This window comes from Chenopodium album, chromosome 22 (genome assembly GCF_948465745.1).
Source record: "Chenopodium album chromosome 22, dcCheAlbu1.1, whole genome shotgun sequence".
Classification (NCBI taxonomy): domain Eukaryota; kingdom Viridiplantae; phylum Streptophyta; class Magnoliopsida; order Caryophyllales; family Amaranthaceae; genus Chenopodium; species Chenopodium album.
This window is the reverse complement of record NC_137855.1, coordinates 12,687,012-12,706,348: the sequence shown is the minus strand read 5'-3', so window position 1 is coordinate 12,706,348 and position 19,337 is coordinate 12,687,012. Positions and strand designations below refer to the sequence as shown.

Here is a 19,337-nt window from a genome sequence, read left to right as displayed (position 1 = left end):
ATCATACAGCCATTTTCTTCTCTTTCAATTCCTTCTGTGTTCACGCTCATTTTCTCATCACTTCCACTAATCATATATATTAATCTATATAATGAAGTCTATACATAAAACCAGTCGGATTAGTGCACGAGCAAATGACAATAGTGATGTGAAAAGCAAAACAAAGAGATATCCAACAACAATTTTGGCCCATGTATAAGTAGTGAATAATTACAGTTAAGAAATTAATTCACTATATATTTTCGTAATCAGACCCGAAAATGTTTCTGTTCAATGGATCAATTTCAGGACAGATAAGCCCGCATATACCATAATTTACATCTGAGAGGTCTGTGTTGCTGGCCTTGCTGCTCAATTCTCAAGGACTGACCAATTTTAGTACACAAGATTGGAAGAATTATAGTAGAATCACATTAGACACTACCAGTAGCAGGCAAACTGGGAATCCATTGAATTTTCATTGTTTCCATTGTGTGTCCTGATTAACTTAAGAGACGGAACAATTCCTGACCGACTACACCCAACTGCTACCTGGTGCTATCTTCACACGTCTTTCTTTCATTTCATTTCTCAAGTTATTAGCTTCTTCATATCTTCCCGCGCTTGCATAAATTCTAGCTAACAGCACATAATTAGCAGCATTATTAGGTTCTATCTCAAACAATGCTCTTCCAGCAACCTCTGCAAGGTCCACCTCCCCATAAGTTCTGCAAGCTCCTAAAAGCGCGCCCCAAGCTTTTGCAGTTGCCTTAACCGGCATTTTAGTCAAGACATTGTAAGCTTCATATAATTTCCCTGCCCTACTTAGCACATCCACCAAACAAGAGTAATGATCAGTGGTTATTTCCACACCATAAACCTCTTGCATCCTTGCAATGTAACCCTTCGCTTCATCAGCCAATCCTGCATGACTACAAGCTTTCAGTACACCCAACAAAGTAATCCCATCAGGCTTCACTTTCGCGTCTTCCATTTCATGAAAGATGTCCAACGCTTTTCTAGCCTCGCCGTGCAATGCATAAGCTGAGATCAAGCTACTCCACGCCACTACATCTCGCTCTCTCTCCTTCATACTATAGAATATGCAATAAGCATAATCAACACATCCACATCGCCCATACGCTTCAACAAGACAGCTCCTAAGCTGTGGATTCGGATCAATATTGTTTCGAATACTATACCCATGAATCTCTCTAATCAACTTCAGAGCCCCAACACCAGCACAAGCAGAAAGCAAAGCCAATGCAGTAATAAAATTCGCCCTCAACCCAAAACCCTGCATTCTTCTGTAAAACGCAAGAGCCCTGTAACACCCATCATCTAACCTCGACAAACCATCAATAATCGAATTAAACGTCGAAATACTAGGAGCAACATCCATAGATTCAAACAACCCTAAAGCAAGAGAAACATTATTAGAATGTGCATAAAGTGAAATCATTACATTCCATACAACATCATTTCTCAGGGGAATTTCGTCGAACAGTTGGCGTGCATTAACCACTGAAACACATTTCCCATAAAAATCAACAAGAGCAGAAGCTACAAATGGGTTTGAAAGTAGAGAAGACTTGGTTAAGTGGGCATGAATGGAGGTCCCAAGAAGTGGGCAATGGAGGGCTGAGCAGGATTTGAGAGTGAGTGGGAAGACATAAGGGTCAAGAGGAAGAGCAAGTGCAGAGTGAATGTGGTGAAAGAGAGAGAGTGCTTGGTCATGGCGGCCTTGATTAACGTGGGAAGTTAGCTGCTTTGTGTAGGAAAGCAAGCGTAAGAAGTTTGAGTTGTAGGAGTAATTCATGGCTTCTGCAATTTCGCCATTTATTTTCGAGGTTTCTAGTTTGTTTGCAAAGGTAATGTTGTTCGAACTGGGGGTGGAAATGAGTTAATACATTTGTGAACATTTTTTTACGAGGACGGTACTCAAGTTAACAAACACTTAGGGGGTGTATGGTAAATAAATGGGAATTGAGGGTGGGAATAAGAATTTTAATCCCAAATAAAACAAAATCTCTTGTTTGTTAAATGGGATTAAAGAAGGGAATGTGAATGAATGAGGTGAATTCCCACCATTTTATTACTTAGGGAGGGTAGGTAATAAATAGGTGGGAATGGGAATAAGTGGAAAAAGACATATTTGCCATTAATGAAAAAAGGGAGGAGAAAGATTAATCAGGGCAATTTTGTATTTTTATTATTTATTCTCCATCTATTCCCATCCACTACCCAAACAAAGTATTGTCATATTTTTCTAAATTCCCAACAATTAACTCCCAATCTCATTCCCACATTTTTATCCCCAAACTCCCATTCCTACATTCCAAATGCCCCGTTAAAGTTTTGGTTAATAGCTGTTTGGGTGCCAAAACAGATTCTTGGTTTGGCCCCTTACTTATCAACTAGGGCACCAAGCCCAATAGCCTCAAGTCATATTCTATATATGTAAGTCAGTCTAAAGGCCATAAAAAGTTCACCCAAAGGAGTCTGTGTGCTCAGTGTATGATATGTGTCATGAGGACCCTATGTGCTCAAAGTATGACACGTGTCTAGAGGAAAAGGAAATGAAACTCTAGAAACCGAGCAACCTACGTCGACACCACCACGTAGGAATGTTCACGAGGGCCTATGCGAGAGGCGGCTTAGCATGACCAACGCATTCACAACACCACCTTCAAACAAAACAAGAACAATCGCCTCAATGGAAGAGACATATAGGGGTGTCCATAATTCGGATAAAAACCGAAATCCAATCCAATCCAAACCGAATTATCAATTCGGATCGGATCCAAACTTTAAATCGGATCGGATCGGATTAAGATTTTTTGAAAATTCGGATTTTCGGATCGGATCGGATTGACCCTATTCGGATCCAATTAAAACCGAACACCGAAATTTAGATATCAACATTCTTAAGTTGTTGTGCCTGCTACTGCCTTCTGTTGGAAGTTGGTGAAGTCTTTAACAAAAAGTTGCTGCTACTTATTTTGAACAAAAATATTGCTACTTAATTGTTGTAATGAACTCTTAGTGTTGACTTTTAGTTTACTACTTGTTTTGAACAATTTAATTTAACTTGATGTTAAACAATTTATGTTAATCATGACTACTGTTTTATGTTATCATACTAGTTTATTAGACGTTATAAATCAACTTAGTTTAATTCGGATTTCGGATCGGATCCAAAATAACCGAATTTAAATTCGGATTGGATCGGATTGGATTGGAAGAGTAATTCGGATCGGATCGGATTAAAAAATGAAAACCGAATTATAATTCGGATCGGATTGGATTTGGCCTAAATCCAAACCAAAAACCGAATGGACACCCCTAGAGACATGCGAGAACTTTTGGCTGAGCAAAGGAAAGGGAAAAGCGATCATGACTCCCGAGAGATCGCCTTTTGCCCCATGGAGTTTGTAAGAGCAAGCAGTGTAGGTCAAACTGCCTTTGCATGCACATCAAGTTCGGTGGCGCGACAAATTCGAAGGATCATATCTCGGCACTCGAGGGGCATATGTACTTGCTCCAGTATTCTGTGGCAACATGGTGCAAGTATTTCTTGATAATGACCCTTATAGGGTTGGCTCAGGACTGGTTTTCCAAAGGCCTCAGGAATGGAACATTATAATAACAGGGTGCGATAATGATCTCATATTGAAATTTAAGGAGAAGTTCATTGCAAACAACCGTTGAGAAAAGGCAACTGTCAAGCTGATCGTTGTCAAGCTATGGGAGACTAAAAGTCTCCGAGACTATCTGGCTCAGCTTAGTAGCGTTGTAGCCGAGGTTACTGACCTTCGTCATGACGTAGCAAGCTAGCAACGTTTCCCTACAGCCAGGGCTGAGGAATGGGAAGTTCTTGAACCACCTGGTTAAACAAACTAACCATGGTTTAAATACAATACTTATTATCTTTGGTAATCAATTAATATAGGATTACCAAAAATAATAACTTATTTTCCAATTCACCAAAGATAAAAATAAAAAAGCTAGATGTTACCAAAGAGAATTTTCCAAAAGTTTATTCTAAAACTCAATCAACAATTCAAGGCATCACTCAAGCAAAAAATAAGGTAATTGAAATGGAGAATTAAAATTTCTCACCAATTCACCAAGATGCAGACATTGAAGGTTTTCAAATTGGCACGCCAGTTATCATTAGGGTTCTCCATAAGTTAAAGATGTAGATTGGAGATGTTGTATAAGAATGAGTGGAATGAAAAAGGTGGATTGAAAAGTTTAGGCTATAATGACATTTTGGTAAAATGATAAATATAATAAATTTGATTGGATTACCATGAGAAAATTACAGCATAAAATGGTTATACCACCTTGGTGAAGTTAATTGCACTCAGATTTATTTTTATATTAATTCACATATATGTCACACCCTTCACCCATTGTAAATGTAAGATAAGCTTACATAGGCAAGAGTTTTTTCATTAACAATACCAGGAAAATTACACTTTTGAGTTCTTTTAAATTTATTTAACTTCTATTAAAATTTTAATTAATTATAAAAAATTTGAAAATTATTTTAGTTGACCCCTATTTGTAAGTTATTTATATAAATAGAAAATCATACTAGTGATAGTGAGTTTAGTTGTACCATACCATTAGATATTTATTGATTCGTATAGTTTGTTTCAATAAAATTGAAGTTGTGAATGTTTCATTAAACAAAATAATTTCATACATCTATCAAGTAAGTTAATTATTAAAAAAATCCTTTTGTGCGTTATTCCTTAAGTTTTAAGAGTGCTTTTTTCTTACTCGAAGTTCAAATGTAATTATTGAATCCTCATTTCATTAGTGCATGTTTAATCAAAATATTGTCCTTGTGGATGTTGTGATCATTTTAGATTATTTTCACACAAATTGATATAAATCATAAAGATATAATCACTAGGTGAAAAAATAAGATTGGCACCGCCCTAAGGCCACCGGTTTTAAAAAACCGGTGGGGAAAATAGGGAGAAAAATAGGCGGGATTTTGATGGGTGATTTTTGCCACCGGTTCAAACCAAACCGGTGGGAAACCCATTATTCCCACCGGTTCAAACCGGTGGCCTTTTATTAAAAAAAAAACCATATATAAACCCCCTAACCCTACCCAGCCCATTCACCAGCCTCCTCTCTCCTCTCCATTTTCGATCTCTCCTCTCTCCCCATTCTCGATCTCTTTCCTCTCTCCTCTCTCCTCACCCTCCGTCGTCTCTCTTCTCTCCTCTCTCCTCTCCATTCTCAATCTCTCCTCTCTCCTCTCCATCTCTCGGTTTCACCGCCGTCCTCTTATCTCTCCTCTCCGTCGTCTCTCCTTCTCTCTTCTCTCCGTCGTCTCATCTCGTCTCACCACCACCACCACTAACCACCGCCGCCACCAACTCCGACATCAACAACAACACCCTCGCTTAGTGCATGCAATGTTTCTGGGTTTAATTATTCGAGGTTAGGGTTTCTGGGTTTAATTATTTTTGTTTAATGTCTTGATTTTTTTGGGTTTGATTGTTGTAATATTGTTCGGAATTCACGGGTTTAATTGATTTTGGAATTTTCTGGGGTGATTTTGAAATTTTAATTCGATTTTTTGATTTTAATCTATTTTGGAATTTTTTGGGGGTGATTTTGATCGATTTTAATTCGATTTTTTTGGTTTTAATCGATTTGAATTCGATTTAAATTCTGGGTTTATGTTCCGAGTTCTTGAACATAAATTTGGTTTTTTTTTTTTCTGGGTTTTTGGTTTTTTTTTTCTGGGGTGATTTATTTTGATTTTTTTGCCTAAAATCGATTTTTTTTTATTTTAATCTATTTTGGAATTTTCTGGGGGTGATTTTAAATTCTGGGTTTCTGTTCCGAGATCTTGAACATAAATTTGGTTTTTTTTTTCTGGGTTTTTGTTTTTATTTTTCTGGGTTTTTTTAACTGATTTTATTCGATTTAAGGCTACATGCAGATCGATTTAATTTTTTTTGTTTTAATTGGTGCAGGTGTATTGAATTAGATCTTAAATCGAAGAATCAAGTCGAAGAATATTGATTCAGATTGTAATTTTTTTTTGATTAATATTGTAATTTTTTTTATTTTTATGTTGTAATTGATCGATTTTTTTATTTTTTTGCAAGAAATAATTGATCGATTTTATCGATCTATACTGTAAATTTTTTGGATTATATATTGTAAATTTTCGGTTATATTTATTGATATTGTTTGATTTTTATTTTGATGTTCTAATTCTATGATATTTCTTTTTGAAAAAGGCAAAAAAAAAAAAAAAAATGTACATTGCCACCGGTTAACCGGTGGCATTTATATGTAGTACAAAAAAAAAAATAAAGCGGGAATAGTTTTTGCCACCGGTTAACCGGTGGCAATACTTGATTTTGCCACCGGTTTTGAACCGGTGGCTTTTAAAACTGAGTATTGCCACCCCCCAAATGACCACCGGTTCAAAACCGGTGGCATAGGGGGGTTTTGAACCGGTGGGGAATTGCTTTTTTCTACTAGTGAATATGGTTGAATTCTTATTATTCATACAATTAAGACTTAATATGACAATATCTGTGTTGATTTATTACCTCAAAAGCATGTTACATGAAATGACACAAAATTAAAAATCATGCCTGATTTGATAACATGTAAAGAAAGATTTTGAATATATTGTTATAATTGTTTGGTGTCTAATTATTGAAAAACCGGATAATGAATGATGTATTATCATATTTATATACTACCAAACTTGTGATGCTTTTGACCTTTTATTTATCATGGATGAAATAAGTTTTAATTAGTAAAAATAAATAAACTTTAAGAAAAGTAGTTCAAAACAACAAGAAATTAGTGTCAAAATACATCAAAGTAAACCAATAAAAAATCCCTACTTCAAAAGGATATCATAAATTCTTAGTATTATATAAGTTCAATTGATTCGAATTAATGATCTCTGGTGTACTTCTCAAGCCATCTTTAATCTTCATACATTTTCCTCTTGCCTTTATCCTTGCTGCATTTTCCTTTGTCATCCCGTTCCTCGTTGTTGTTTCCATTATTAAGGAGATTCAGATTTGCTTCGTTTAAAAAAGACTCCACCCTTTCCTTAAGAGTGAGCTCAATCGTCTTCCTTCTCTTACGGCGGTGTTTTTCAGGATCATTTGTCTTTCCACCGCTTGAGAAAATTATTTCTTCGTTGACCCTAAAGCCTCGTGACTTTAAAGAAAAAAAAAACAATATAGAAATTATAATATGTATACTCCGTATTATATAAGACTACAAATTTTAACCTTGTATTGACATTATAGAAATTAGAAAGACTACAAAGTAAGCAACATTGATATATATTTTACAAAAAAAAAAGCACTTACACTATTTGGATCTGTGTTGGAACTAAAATCAAGAAAATGGATATCATAGATAACATTTTCACCATTAGAGATATTCCCAGTAAATCTGAATTCCCAGTTTAGCTTCTTCTGGGTTGAGCGTTTCCCCCTTGAAGTGCTCGCTTCGGCAGACTACATAAGAAAATAGTACAAAAATTATAAATAATACCAATTCAATCATACCAAAAAAAAAACATGTAGAAACTTAATTAATAGAAATAATCATACTAAGATAAGCGTACATTATCAACTGGTTTTGCCTCCTTCTCAGGCCTCTTTGGGAGGTAGCCAAGGCGAATGAAGTCATCAACTTCGTTAAGAGACCTAAATTGTTGGCTGGACCATAAATGAGTATAGAACTGCAAAGCAAGGAACAACATAGTAATATAAACTTGGGTACAAACTATAATATGGATATCTCTTGAAAGCAAAGTAAGAATTTTTTCATACCTTATCGATCCTTATTTTGTCATTTCGAACATACATTATTATCAGCCAATTTTTTAATCGTTCATCTAGTGTAAGCCTTGACATTTTTCTTTGCTTAATGTCAAAAACCATCACAGTCTGCAAAACGTTCATCATTTATTTGAAAATGAATTGAAAAAAGTGAGAAATAATAAAATAAATTAAATCATAATAAACATCCTTTGATATCATTATACATCAATGCACATAGACCCACGCATAGTATATCACAAAAAATTAAACAATTTGAAAAAAAATTTTAAAAAAAAAAGAAGGAAGAAGAAGAAGAGTAATGCATGGATCTTCAAGCAATAATACTTACATATTACACAAACTAATCTTTTTTTACTTGCCATAATATAATAAATCATGTGTATTTCTACATGAATTGATTAAAATTTTATTTGATTATAAATACTCTTATCAAAATCATTCCTCAATAATGAAATAAACAAAAATGGACTAGGTAATAATTTTGGTACTATGTCTCTTTTACATTCATAGTTTTAAGTTGTGTCATCACATGCATATATGTACTCTAAAACATAGCTAAAATTGTGTGATAGATTTCTTATTCTTACTATGTGCATGCAAAATACACTAATCTAATAATTTACCATAATTCCCTTAAACCTCTTATTTGGTTTTACCAATATAACTTTTGATGCATGTATCCTATCATGAGTATTTAATACAAAGTATATCGTAAAGTCCACTCAAATTTCATAAAAGATGTAGTTATACAACAAATGCCCATCTTTAAAAATAAAAAAATAAATAATAAATAATAAATAATAATAAATAATAATAATAATAATAATAATAATAATAATAATAATAATAATAATAATAATAATAATAATAATAAATGCCCAAGTAGTAATGTTTTTACTCCTATCCATATAGTGCTACTATTATACTTTTACCCTAATATCAAAAGTTGAGAGATATGAAATAAACTACGTGTAATAATTTTTTCTTAAGTAAAAATCAAGTTTTAGATCTCACGAAAAACGTATATTATTTTGAGATATTGGATTAAAATACTATATTATTAGTATACAAAGCTTAATTAGTCAAGTACTAATATAGACGTAGATTTCCTAGTTTCAAAATATCAGTTTTATTATTCCATTAGTATTACGTTCTATATAGTAACCTAATTTTATACGATTTACTTTAAAGAAATTTTGGTACTTTACAAATCCATCCACTTCATTAAAAGTAAGATATTTAGACAAATTGATAATTTATTAACGAACGAGGTACACACATATACACAATAACTCGACAATGATTGATTTATATAATCTATCAATATTTTACCCCATTATCCACGGCGGAGTTTTGAGCAGCAGTAGCCAACATATCTAGTGTTTTCGGCTCATCAACAAGATTTCTCACATGATTATTAACTTCAGTCAAACCATTTATCATCTCCTGTAATAAATAAATAGTATTACTCATAATGACTAAAACTATAATACTCTTTAGTAACTAATTAATTGAAATAAGGCTTGTGATGTAAAGCTATAATTATGCGTTACCACTTCAGTTCTTGCAACATTAGTAGTAACTTGAGGTTGTATACCATCTTGGTGCATTGTCGTCCCAATTGTCACAAGTGCCATACTTAGGGCCTCAGCATCTATTTGAGCGATGGTATCCTGCAATAATTTTTATTTACCACCTCTATTAATTATTATGTACGACTTTAGAATGTTATTTGTGAGAATATTTACTTCATTTTTTGGTGCATGACCTACACAATTTAACGATAAAAGTATTACCATTGATGCTGCAGAGACATTAGTAGTAACTTCGACAGTTCCAATAGATGATTCAACATTATTTGCCCTTGTGGCCCTCATTTTCATAAGTGTCGCAGTTAAGGCATCATCTTCATCATTCTACAATAATATTTTTTTAAAACAAATTAAAGTTATTAAAATTTTGTAATCATATAGTTTGTAATAAATCTAAACAACTTAACATTAGAAGTATATATTACGACTTTAGTTGTTGTGGCAACATTAGTAGCAAATTCAACATATGTCATAGATGATTGAACGTTCATTGCGGACTTAAAAGCCATAAGTATTGTATTTAGGGAATCATCGTTTGTTTGGTCGATAGTATCCTGTAATAGGTTTTTCATTTTATTCAAAGTTAATAAAAATAATTTTAAAAAAAATAATACAAGATTCAAAAAATATCTTGTATATTCATCAGAAGACGGGTCCTATATTTTTTGTGAAAATTTAAATAAAGTTATCATTTAAAACAACAATAAGTAAAGTAAACGTAACAATATAAAAAATATATAAATGATATATATTTTATGTAAATTGCATGTATGAACAGATAATAAATACACAACAAAGTTTACAAATCAAAGATATATACTTTCATGACAACCTAAGTAACAAACATAATAGAATCACACATTAAAGAGTCATTTAAGCTCGAACTTGTAATATCAATTATAAAGAAAGTTAAAAATGGTCATAAGTAGATAACAATTAGTGTCGTGTGAAGGACATAGATGAACGGCTATAATTTTAATGAGATTTACTAAATCTACGTAAGATTAATTTTAAATGGATTGACTTTATGTGTTCGTTAAGTTCGTTGATAGTTGATATAATTTTTTAATATTTTAGGGTAACCATACATTAACATAAATGGATTTTAACATATATATGAACGACCACTAAAATTTTAAATTGACACTATATTTATAATTGAGCATTGGATTATTACAACTATACGACTATGTATTAGTTATTAGTTAATGGTTAATTTAATTGTTTTGAAAGATATACAAGAATAACTATAATTTTAACCATATGAGTTTATGAAAATAAGATAAGATGATGAAAATATAATTAAGTGTTGGTCCATGATTTTCAATTAACTTATACTAGAGGATATACTTTAAACTATAAAATTAAAAGTTTTTTTATTGAACCAACATGTTGGTCTAAAATATGGAAGCGATAGGTTATAAAATAGTTGGATTGGTTTATCGAGATGTCACAAGAATTAAACTTTAGTTAGTCCAACAAGCAATAGCATATCATGACATAAAATGTTACAAATAGAGTTGATAGAAAAATAATTGGATTGATTCATTGATTTATCTCTAGAAGAAATTAAAAATTGATTGATTTAACAAACAATAGCACACAGATCTTTCATCATGACATAAAACTCCATGAAAAAATTTGGTAAAAAATAATCAGATCGATCAATTTGTTGATCAATCACTTGAAGGAACTAAAATTTGATTGATTTATTTAACATGTGATAGCAGATAAATCGTGACACAAAACGTTACCTAAAAATTGATAGAAAAACATTGAATTATTTCATTGAACTATCACTAGAAGAATGTAAATTTTGATTAGTTTATTATGTGATATCCCAAAATAATGACATAAATATTACAAATGAAGTTGATAGAAAAACAAATTGACATAATCCATTGAACTATCACTTGAAGAGAATACATAAATACTGACATAAATAAAATTTATGTAATTAACATAGAAGAAACATGCATAAAATTGATTAAAACGCCAAACCCTCTATGCCCTTCAAATGAACATCACCAACTAGAACAAATCAATTCTGAAATATAATTTAAAATCGATAGTAAATAATAATAATTAAAAAAAAAAGAATAGTTGAATAACTCATGTAGATATAAAATCAACCATTTACACTATTACACCCAATTAGACCACAATTCGATTCAAACAAGTATAAAGAATGAGCAGAAAAACGCTATACCAATAGGTAATTGAAAAGGAGAATTGAAGTTACATACCGGTTCAGTAAATCCAACTGGAGGCGAATTTTGGTTTGGGTCCGCCATAATTTTTGTAGAGAAGGTTGTTTATGAACGAGAGGAGAAAAAATGGTGAATAGAAAAGAGAAAAGAATTATGGGGAATGAAGAAGCTAGGTTACATATATAGAAGAAACGAAGGATATTTTGGTAAAATGTTAAATATAACAAAGTTGATTATATAATTACCATGAGAAAATAATTTTAGCATAAAATGAAAAATTATACCATCTAGATAAAGTTAAATGCACCCGGACTTGTATTTTACCTTCGTATTAAGTCATATTTATGTCTCACCCTTCACCCATTTTTTTGAGTTTTTTCATTAACAAAACTAGAAAAACTACATTTTTCAACTATTTTAAACCTATTTTAACTCCTAATAAAATTTTAATTGCTTATAAAATTTCAAAAATTAAGTCGACCCCTATTTCAAAATTATGTAAATAAATAGCAAATTAAACTAGTGTTATTAATCAGTGAGATATATTATGTACCATTAGATGTTTATTATTGATTCATATAGTTTGTTTCAATAAAATTAAAGTTTACCTTTGCATCAAGTTAATTGAATCTGATCATTTCATTTTAGTGATACGTGTTTAGTCAAAATATGGTCCTTGTAGGCATTGTGATCATCTCTTATTATTTCCACACAATTTGATAGATTTTAATTTGTTACTATAAAAGAAAGATTTATTTGATTTTGCAATTAATGCCTATGTATAATGATTATTACCACAATAGCTAGTACTCCATATCAAATGACATCAAGTGTGATATTATATGAAATGACAAAAAAATCAAGTGTGATTATATATGAAGTGACACAAATATCAAGTGTGATTTTATACCATATCATGCAAGATTTATTAATATGATGTGATAATTATTTGGCGTTTAATTATTGGCATAGTGCGTGGATCAGGAAAGATTGATTATCATGTTCAAACATTACCAAACTTGTGAAGTTTTTGACTTTCTATTAGCTTAAAGCTTTAAAAAAAATAAATAAAAAAAAAATTAGTTTCTAAGACAAGTTTTCATAAAAACATAAAATAAAAAATAAAAAAAAACACTATATGACAAAATACTTTATTTTAATAAAAAAATAAATAAATTAAATGCAACACAAATAATTTAAGTTCAATACATGTTACTCCCTCCGTTATTTTTTGTCTTCCCATATATTATTCATGTGATCATTATTAATTTTTTTTTTAAATTTCACGTAGTCAAACTTATAAAACATTGGGCGTAATTGTAATTACTATATCTAAAAAACAAAAAACATATAATGTGGGATATTATTTGATTAAATTTGTTGCAATTTGTATTTTCATAACATCAATTTTTCATAAATTTTATTATACGAAATAGAATTTTATTCATCAAAGTTTAACATTAAAGACCGTGTAAAACACAAATATATAGGAATATAAGAAATGAACAAAGGACATAAGCAGGAACATAGCATAAATGTTGAGAAGTTAAGGTTGGTTGTTTTTTTTTTTTTTTGTTTGACATATGCTTAATCAACGGAATAAAAAATTATAGACTATGGAGTAAGATCGGTAAACTACTCAAAGAAGCCTTACTATCCCCTATGATACAAACATTATACATAAAACTACATAACATCTTCCTTGCAACAAACAACCGGTTTTGATAAATCAAGGAGTTGTCGTCGAACGTGCTTCATCAAGGGATACCCCAAACTTAGCTTACCATTGTTGGCTTCATATCCCATATGCCATTGAACTTGGAGAATGGAAGGAAGAGAAGAGAACACACGGTTATTGGCTAACAAAACCACGAGTTCAAAAGAACACCAGTAGTCCTGAACGTTAGGCAAGTGGGGTAGGAAAAATTGACGACCTGACAACACGCAATGAGTCACTTTTAAAAATGACTCGGTACCCTTAACTGTGGGTACCTTTGGCCTTTTCTCGAAGGAAATGTTCATTTCCATACTAAAAACTCCCAAAAGAACCTTAATGGAGCTCCCATATCATGTTGGTGAGCAGGGTTAAGATGGATTCGACGACTTCAGGACTAATATTATCGCACGAAAAGAGTGTGCGTGGTGATGATGGGAATGTTGGTGATGGGGATGACAATGGAGAGCGGAGGAGACGGTGTGGCTTCCGAAAGCCCGATGCATAAATTAGGCGGCTATGGATATTGTTCATGGCGTATGAATAATGTTGAATTTTACCTTGTTGCCTCGCCATGGTTAAAGTTCCAAATTAAAGCTTTTGGGTGGAGGCTGAGATGGGCTTTCCGCCATTGGAGAAGGTGCTTAAGAGGAATAGTGTTAATTGGAGTTAGGATTAGACTCATGGAGGAGCTCTAAGCCATGAACGGCTGGTTGAGGAGTTGGAGAAAAAAACAAGGAAAGAGGAAGGTCGTGGAGTAAATAGGGTTTTGATTGGTAGTTTTTTTACTTTTTATTTTTTTTATTTTTAAATATGTTAAAATAAAATCGAGCGTTTAACTATTGAGGGCGTTCTATATGGTAAATCTATAATTTAATTAAAAAAAAAATCAAACTTAATTGTTAACTAAGAGAGGCGTTTTATATGATTCAATATATACAATGTTCTTCTACCAAAGGCGTTCTATTTAATTCTAGAGAACGCATGTCCAACTTGGCAGTTGTGTATTGTGCGTTACTTTTTCTTCTTTTTGTGGTAGTGAACCTACCTCATAAATTGGGTTTGTGTATTTCAATAATACTCTTGTTGTGCTTGTTAATGAGTTGGAGTTTCATTGGGTAGTTCTAGTTATGGAAGCTTTCGAAGTGTTGTTGTTATTTGTGTTTGGCTGTATAGGGTTCCCCTTGGGTTTAGGGAATGTAAGTTTAGGCAGTGCGTGGCTTGTTGAGTTGGTGGTCCTATTAGTTGCCTTTTCAGGATTGGACTATGTTTCCTTGGGAATTAGAAGTTTTTGGGTGAATGGGAGCTTTAGGATTGGATAATGTGTGTTTTCCCTCGGTAGTTTGGTTGTGTGGAATTTTGTGTTTGTTTTCCAGAGGGTAAAGTTAATTGTACAAGTGAAGAGTTTAGCCTGCATTTGGAATTTGCAAGAGGAGAGTGGTTTGCAAGAAGAGGTTTGTTTGCTTTACCTACTACTGCTTTTAGGTTAAGGGATGATTTGAGTATTCATTCAGTTACCATCATCCCATTGTTGGTGTTGGTGATGCCAAAGTCAGTCATCGCGCACTGTAAATTTAAATCTTGAAGAAGACTCCCATCTTTAATGTTTAGGCTTTAGGGTAAGCAAAGTCCTCTATTTTCTTGCACTCTGTGCGGGTAGACATTGTCGTGCCATGACAAACAGTGCTTTGTCACAACAATTTCTTAAATCTATTTTATCTTTTTACGCATTTTGACTTTTTATAGTAATAAAATGTATTGTCACGTAGCGTCACATCTGACGTGCCATGAAATACTATAATGTGCCAAAACAATTTATTTTGCTGTGTCGCCTCGTTTCTAGGGCTCCAAACCTCACCCCGGCCCTTACATTTCGTCTGTAAATACGAGACTGATTTCACAGTCTTTGGGCACCGAATAATAATCTATTTCTCTCTTATACTTTAGCCTAAATACTTGCCTTTCCATCTCTAACAATTCCTCCTAGAAGCACTCCTTGGAGTTCGTTCTTTACTCGGAGTTCTACACTTAAACCAAGTCATGAAAGGTAGAACTCTTTTAGGGTTTGGCCCTAAATCAACTTTACTTTCATTTGAATTAATTTTCATTTTATTATTGATTTTCCTAGAAGTTACTACCGTCTATTCATGATGTAGCAATTTTAAAAAGCATGGAACGTGAGTAATTTTATTTACTTAATTACTCTTATTTTTATTGCTGGTATCATGATTAGGTTTATTATTATGCTTTGATTTGACTAACGATATTATGGTTAAATTGCTTCCAATGTTAATGATGATTTTATTATGTTATTGATCACCATATTGCATGTTAAAGGGAATATGTAATTGAATATAACGACTGATGAGATAATTTGGACAACAAATTTAGGTTCCTTCTTAATCTTGTTAATTCAAGCGATCACGATATTCAGAATTATATATGTGTAGACACCCATTTGTGTCTCCCCAAAACCAAACCCAGTGATGAAAACCTTTCGCGTCGAACCATAATCGAATGAGGTGAAAGTGTGAAAAGTCAATTGTTGCGGTTAGTTTTTATTAAAATTCTTTCTTTTGGTTTTCGAAAACAACTCTATTTTATAAAAATAGCTAACCCGGTTTAGTTTGGTCCGTGACAAGGGTCCAATAATAGTGTAGTTGGATGGGGTTTGCAAAGAGCTTTCCAATGATATATTATAAGCCCAATTTCGATGAATAATGAGGAAGTTATGGCCAAAATATTAAACTGGGCCCGGTTTGTTCTTTACATGCGGCCCAATGATCTAGAGGAGGGCCCAATGTTAATTATTATTCCTAAAATTATTAGGATTAATTATAGTCTTCTAGAATTCTCAAGAAGGTTCTTTTAAATTCTAATAGAGGTAGGATTAATAATTATATTATGATGAAATTTACTTGGAATAAAATATTATTATTTTATTATTTTATTAAAATACAATTTTAGCTTCTGTACGGATTCCATAGATCAAATTTGGTTAAAGATTGGATTCCGCGTGGAAAGCACGTGAAAGCTAGGCTGTCGCCACGCGACAAGCCTTGTCACCACGCGACAGACTCTGTCGCCACGCGACAGAGTGGTTTTGCGGCGACAGCTTGTAGTTTTGTTCCTTATCAAATTCTATGCTTTTCCGGACTATTTTTATTATAAATAGGGTCCCGAAGCTCCGTTTTTATTCATTCACAATCACCCAATTCTCTCTATTCTCTCTTGAGAAATACATGCTTTCTTTCTCTCTCTTTCTAAACTACCTTTTTACAAATACAATTTCGCACTCACAAGATTGTGAAACACCTAGCTAAGTTTGAAGTTGCCTTCTCCCTAGACATGAAAGGTTGATAATTTCTCAGGGTTTGGTCCCAAATCCAATCTAAACTTCTAAACTTTTACTTTCAATTATTTAATTTAATTCTTTGATTTAATATTTTCATTGAAGTTTATTAACGCGTATATTATGTTATTAGAAAGAGGTACGAGGCTTCAAAGTAAGTAAATTAGCTTACTCCCTATTTTATTTCAATGTAGAAAGCATGCTTAGATTCGTTTAATTCCTAGTATCATATTAGGATGTTTTTATTGCTTTCTAGAATCATGTTTAGGGTGCCTCTTATTTCTAATAGCATGTTAGTACCATGTTAGGTTTAAAGGTTTAATCTTTATTGTTTAGTGACATGCTAGGATTTGTTATTAATCTTGTTAGTATCTTGCCTAGGATCTTGCTATTATATTTAAGCTTTATTATTAACATGATTTTTATTATGATTATTATTATGTTGCTTGATATTTCATTATATATTGCTTGATCACGCCTTTTATGCATGTTTAAAGGGAATTTGTGTTTGAAATCACGCTTAATAAGATAATTAATAATTGGTTTAGGCTAATGTGATTTTAATTCAAGTGATCGCCAATAATAGTTTTATTTGTGCATTAATATTCACCCAACATAGATTAAACAGTTTAGGGTTAATATAATGTTTGCATGTTAGTCAGAAAGCGCACATGAATACGAGTAGAATAAAGTAGAGGCCTATTTTATAGGGCGAGTCCTTTCTTTTGTAGATTGGATTAGTACCCTTATCCCCGAACCCTGTTTGGTTCAAGACCTTATGGAGTTGACGATCTCATGGATCGTTAAGGGGTGTAACCTTCACCCTGTGAACGGTTTACAAGTTCCTAAAACTTGTTGGCGACTCTTTTGCTCTCTTTTCTTTCCCATTGGACGCCACTATATTTAAGTGTATGATTACAGTGGGGTTCAAGCTTGGGGTTATGATGCTTGAAATATTCCCTACAATATGTGCAATAATATTCAACCAACTTATAGTCTAATCTAGTTTGGAGAAAATTGAATCTTTGTATTATGTGCTTTTGAAATTGCAAGAATTACTTTTCACTATAAGAATTGAGTATAGGCCAATTCGGGCGAATGTGACTCCCTGACTCACTTCATACCATCATCCCCGATCCTCCTTTCGTGGTTCTGGACCCTATGGAGTTTGTAAACTCATGGATTATGAATGAGGTGTAATTTTCATGGGTCAATCGTTATTGCCTACCATTGTCCCTTATTCGTGGTTGCCTTAAATGATCCGTGAACGGTTTATGAGTTCTTAAATACTTGTTTGCGGCTCCCTACTTCTCTCATCCCTAATCATATAATGTCAATTCCCACTTCATATGATTGCCAAGCATATTCACAACATGCTTAGGTAGGTGCGCTTTGAATGACGCCTACAACGCTAGCTTAATGTCCATCTTGAGGTTTTTGGTCCATTTGGCAACTCTCAGTCCACAATAAGGTTTTGGTTGGTTCTTAAGGTTGTCCCTGAGTAAATGTTATGGTGCGAGGCTTTTCTAGTCTTGTCATATGCTTTATTCTTCCTCCACGAGATGTTTCTTTGTTATTTGTATGTTTAGTTTAATTTTTTTTTTTTTTTTTTTGAAAGAAGTCTCAAAGGACACTAAATTTCATTAATTAAAGTCATATGACATCTACAATCGACAATTAAAAATAATGAAAACGAATTTAACAAAATCAAACAAGAATTAATCGAATTAAAATACGTGAATATAATAATTCGGCACTTTCTCGATTCGTTATCTCATATAACTTTTTGATTGGATCCGTCGTCGCTTCGCAATTTTGGTAGAAAGTAAATTCTTGTGCTGATTCCGTAACCCAAATCCGAGCCATAATCAATCGTAGCCCCGCACAACCGGAGATCAAATTATACACACATAAAGCCCTGTCTTTCGAAGGAGTTCGAAAAACCTTATTATCGAAGGAGATCAAGGAAACCTTGTCTTCCGAAGGAGATAAATCCTTTCTTTCGAGGAAGATTGTAAACTAACAAAAAACTTAAACAAAAATAAAGATTGGGGCTTTCCACCAGTGAAATCCGATGGAAGTCCCTTTAAAATTGACAATGGAGGCTAGAGTTTAGGAGGTATGTTTAGTTTGATTTTAGTTTGTTTTTACTTAGCTATTAGGTTGTAATATGTCTTTGTTCTTTATTTATGAAGTTCTTTGTATCAAAACGAAAAATTAAATAAAAAATAATCACTTATCCGACTCTCCCTAGCTTAGACATTTGTTTAGGGGGTGTTAAATACCGCCAACAATTTTTATCAAAATCGCCAACATTTAAGGTGAATGGACATTGTAGACACCTAAAAATGTCTCCCCAAAACCAAATCCGATGATGAACACTTTTCACCGCCGTTATTGGTCGGGTTGAGTATGTAATCTTTAGAGTGCTTAAATCCATGTTTCTATCCAATCTAATATACATATATAAAGGGGAGTTTTTTCCCGAGATTTTAGAGCGCCAAGTAGGATTTTTATTTTTAAAAAATTATTAGAGCACCACATAGGATTAATATTTTTAAAATGCTACAATAGGATTATGCCACCTAAGATTAGTTAACGTGCCACGTAGGATTATAAATTATAGTTATA

General features: G+C 32.7%; 1 protein-coding gene across 1 annotated transcript; it reads right to left on the bottom strand.

Annotated features, from left to right (window-relative positions):
- Positions 1-208: 208 nt before the first annotated feature.
- Positions 209-1,861, bottom strand: LOC145605772 (putative pentatricopeptide repeat-containing protein At1g03510). Its single transcript, XM_081661836.1, has one exon. It carries the CDS (start codon positions 1,796-1,798, stop codon positions 515-517), a length of 1,284 nt encoding a protein of 427 aa, XP_081517962.1. The 5' UTR covers positions 1,799-1,861; the 3' UTR covers positions 209-514.
- Positions 1,862-19,337: the final 17,476 nt, after the last annotated feature.

Coding starts and splice junctions, on each gene's coding strand:
- LOC145605772 (XM_081661836.1), bottom strand. CDS start 1,798: ATGAATTACTCCTACAACTCAAACTTCTTACGCTTGCTTTCCTACACA.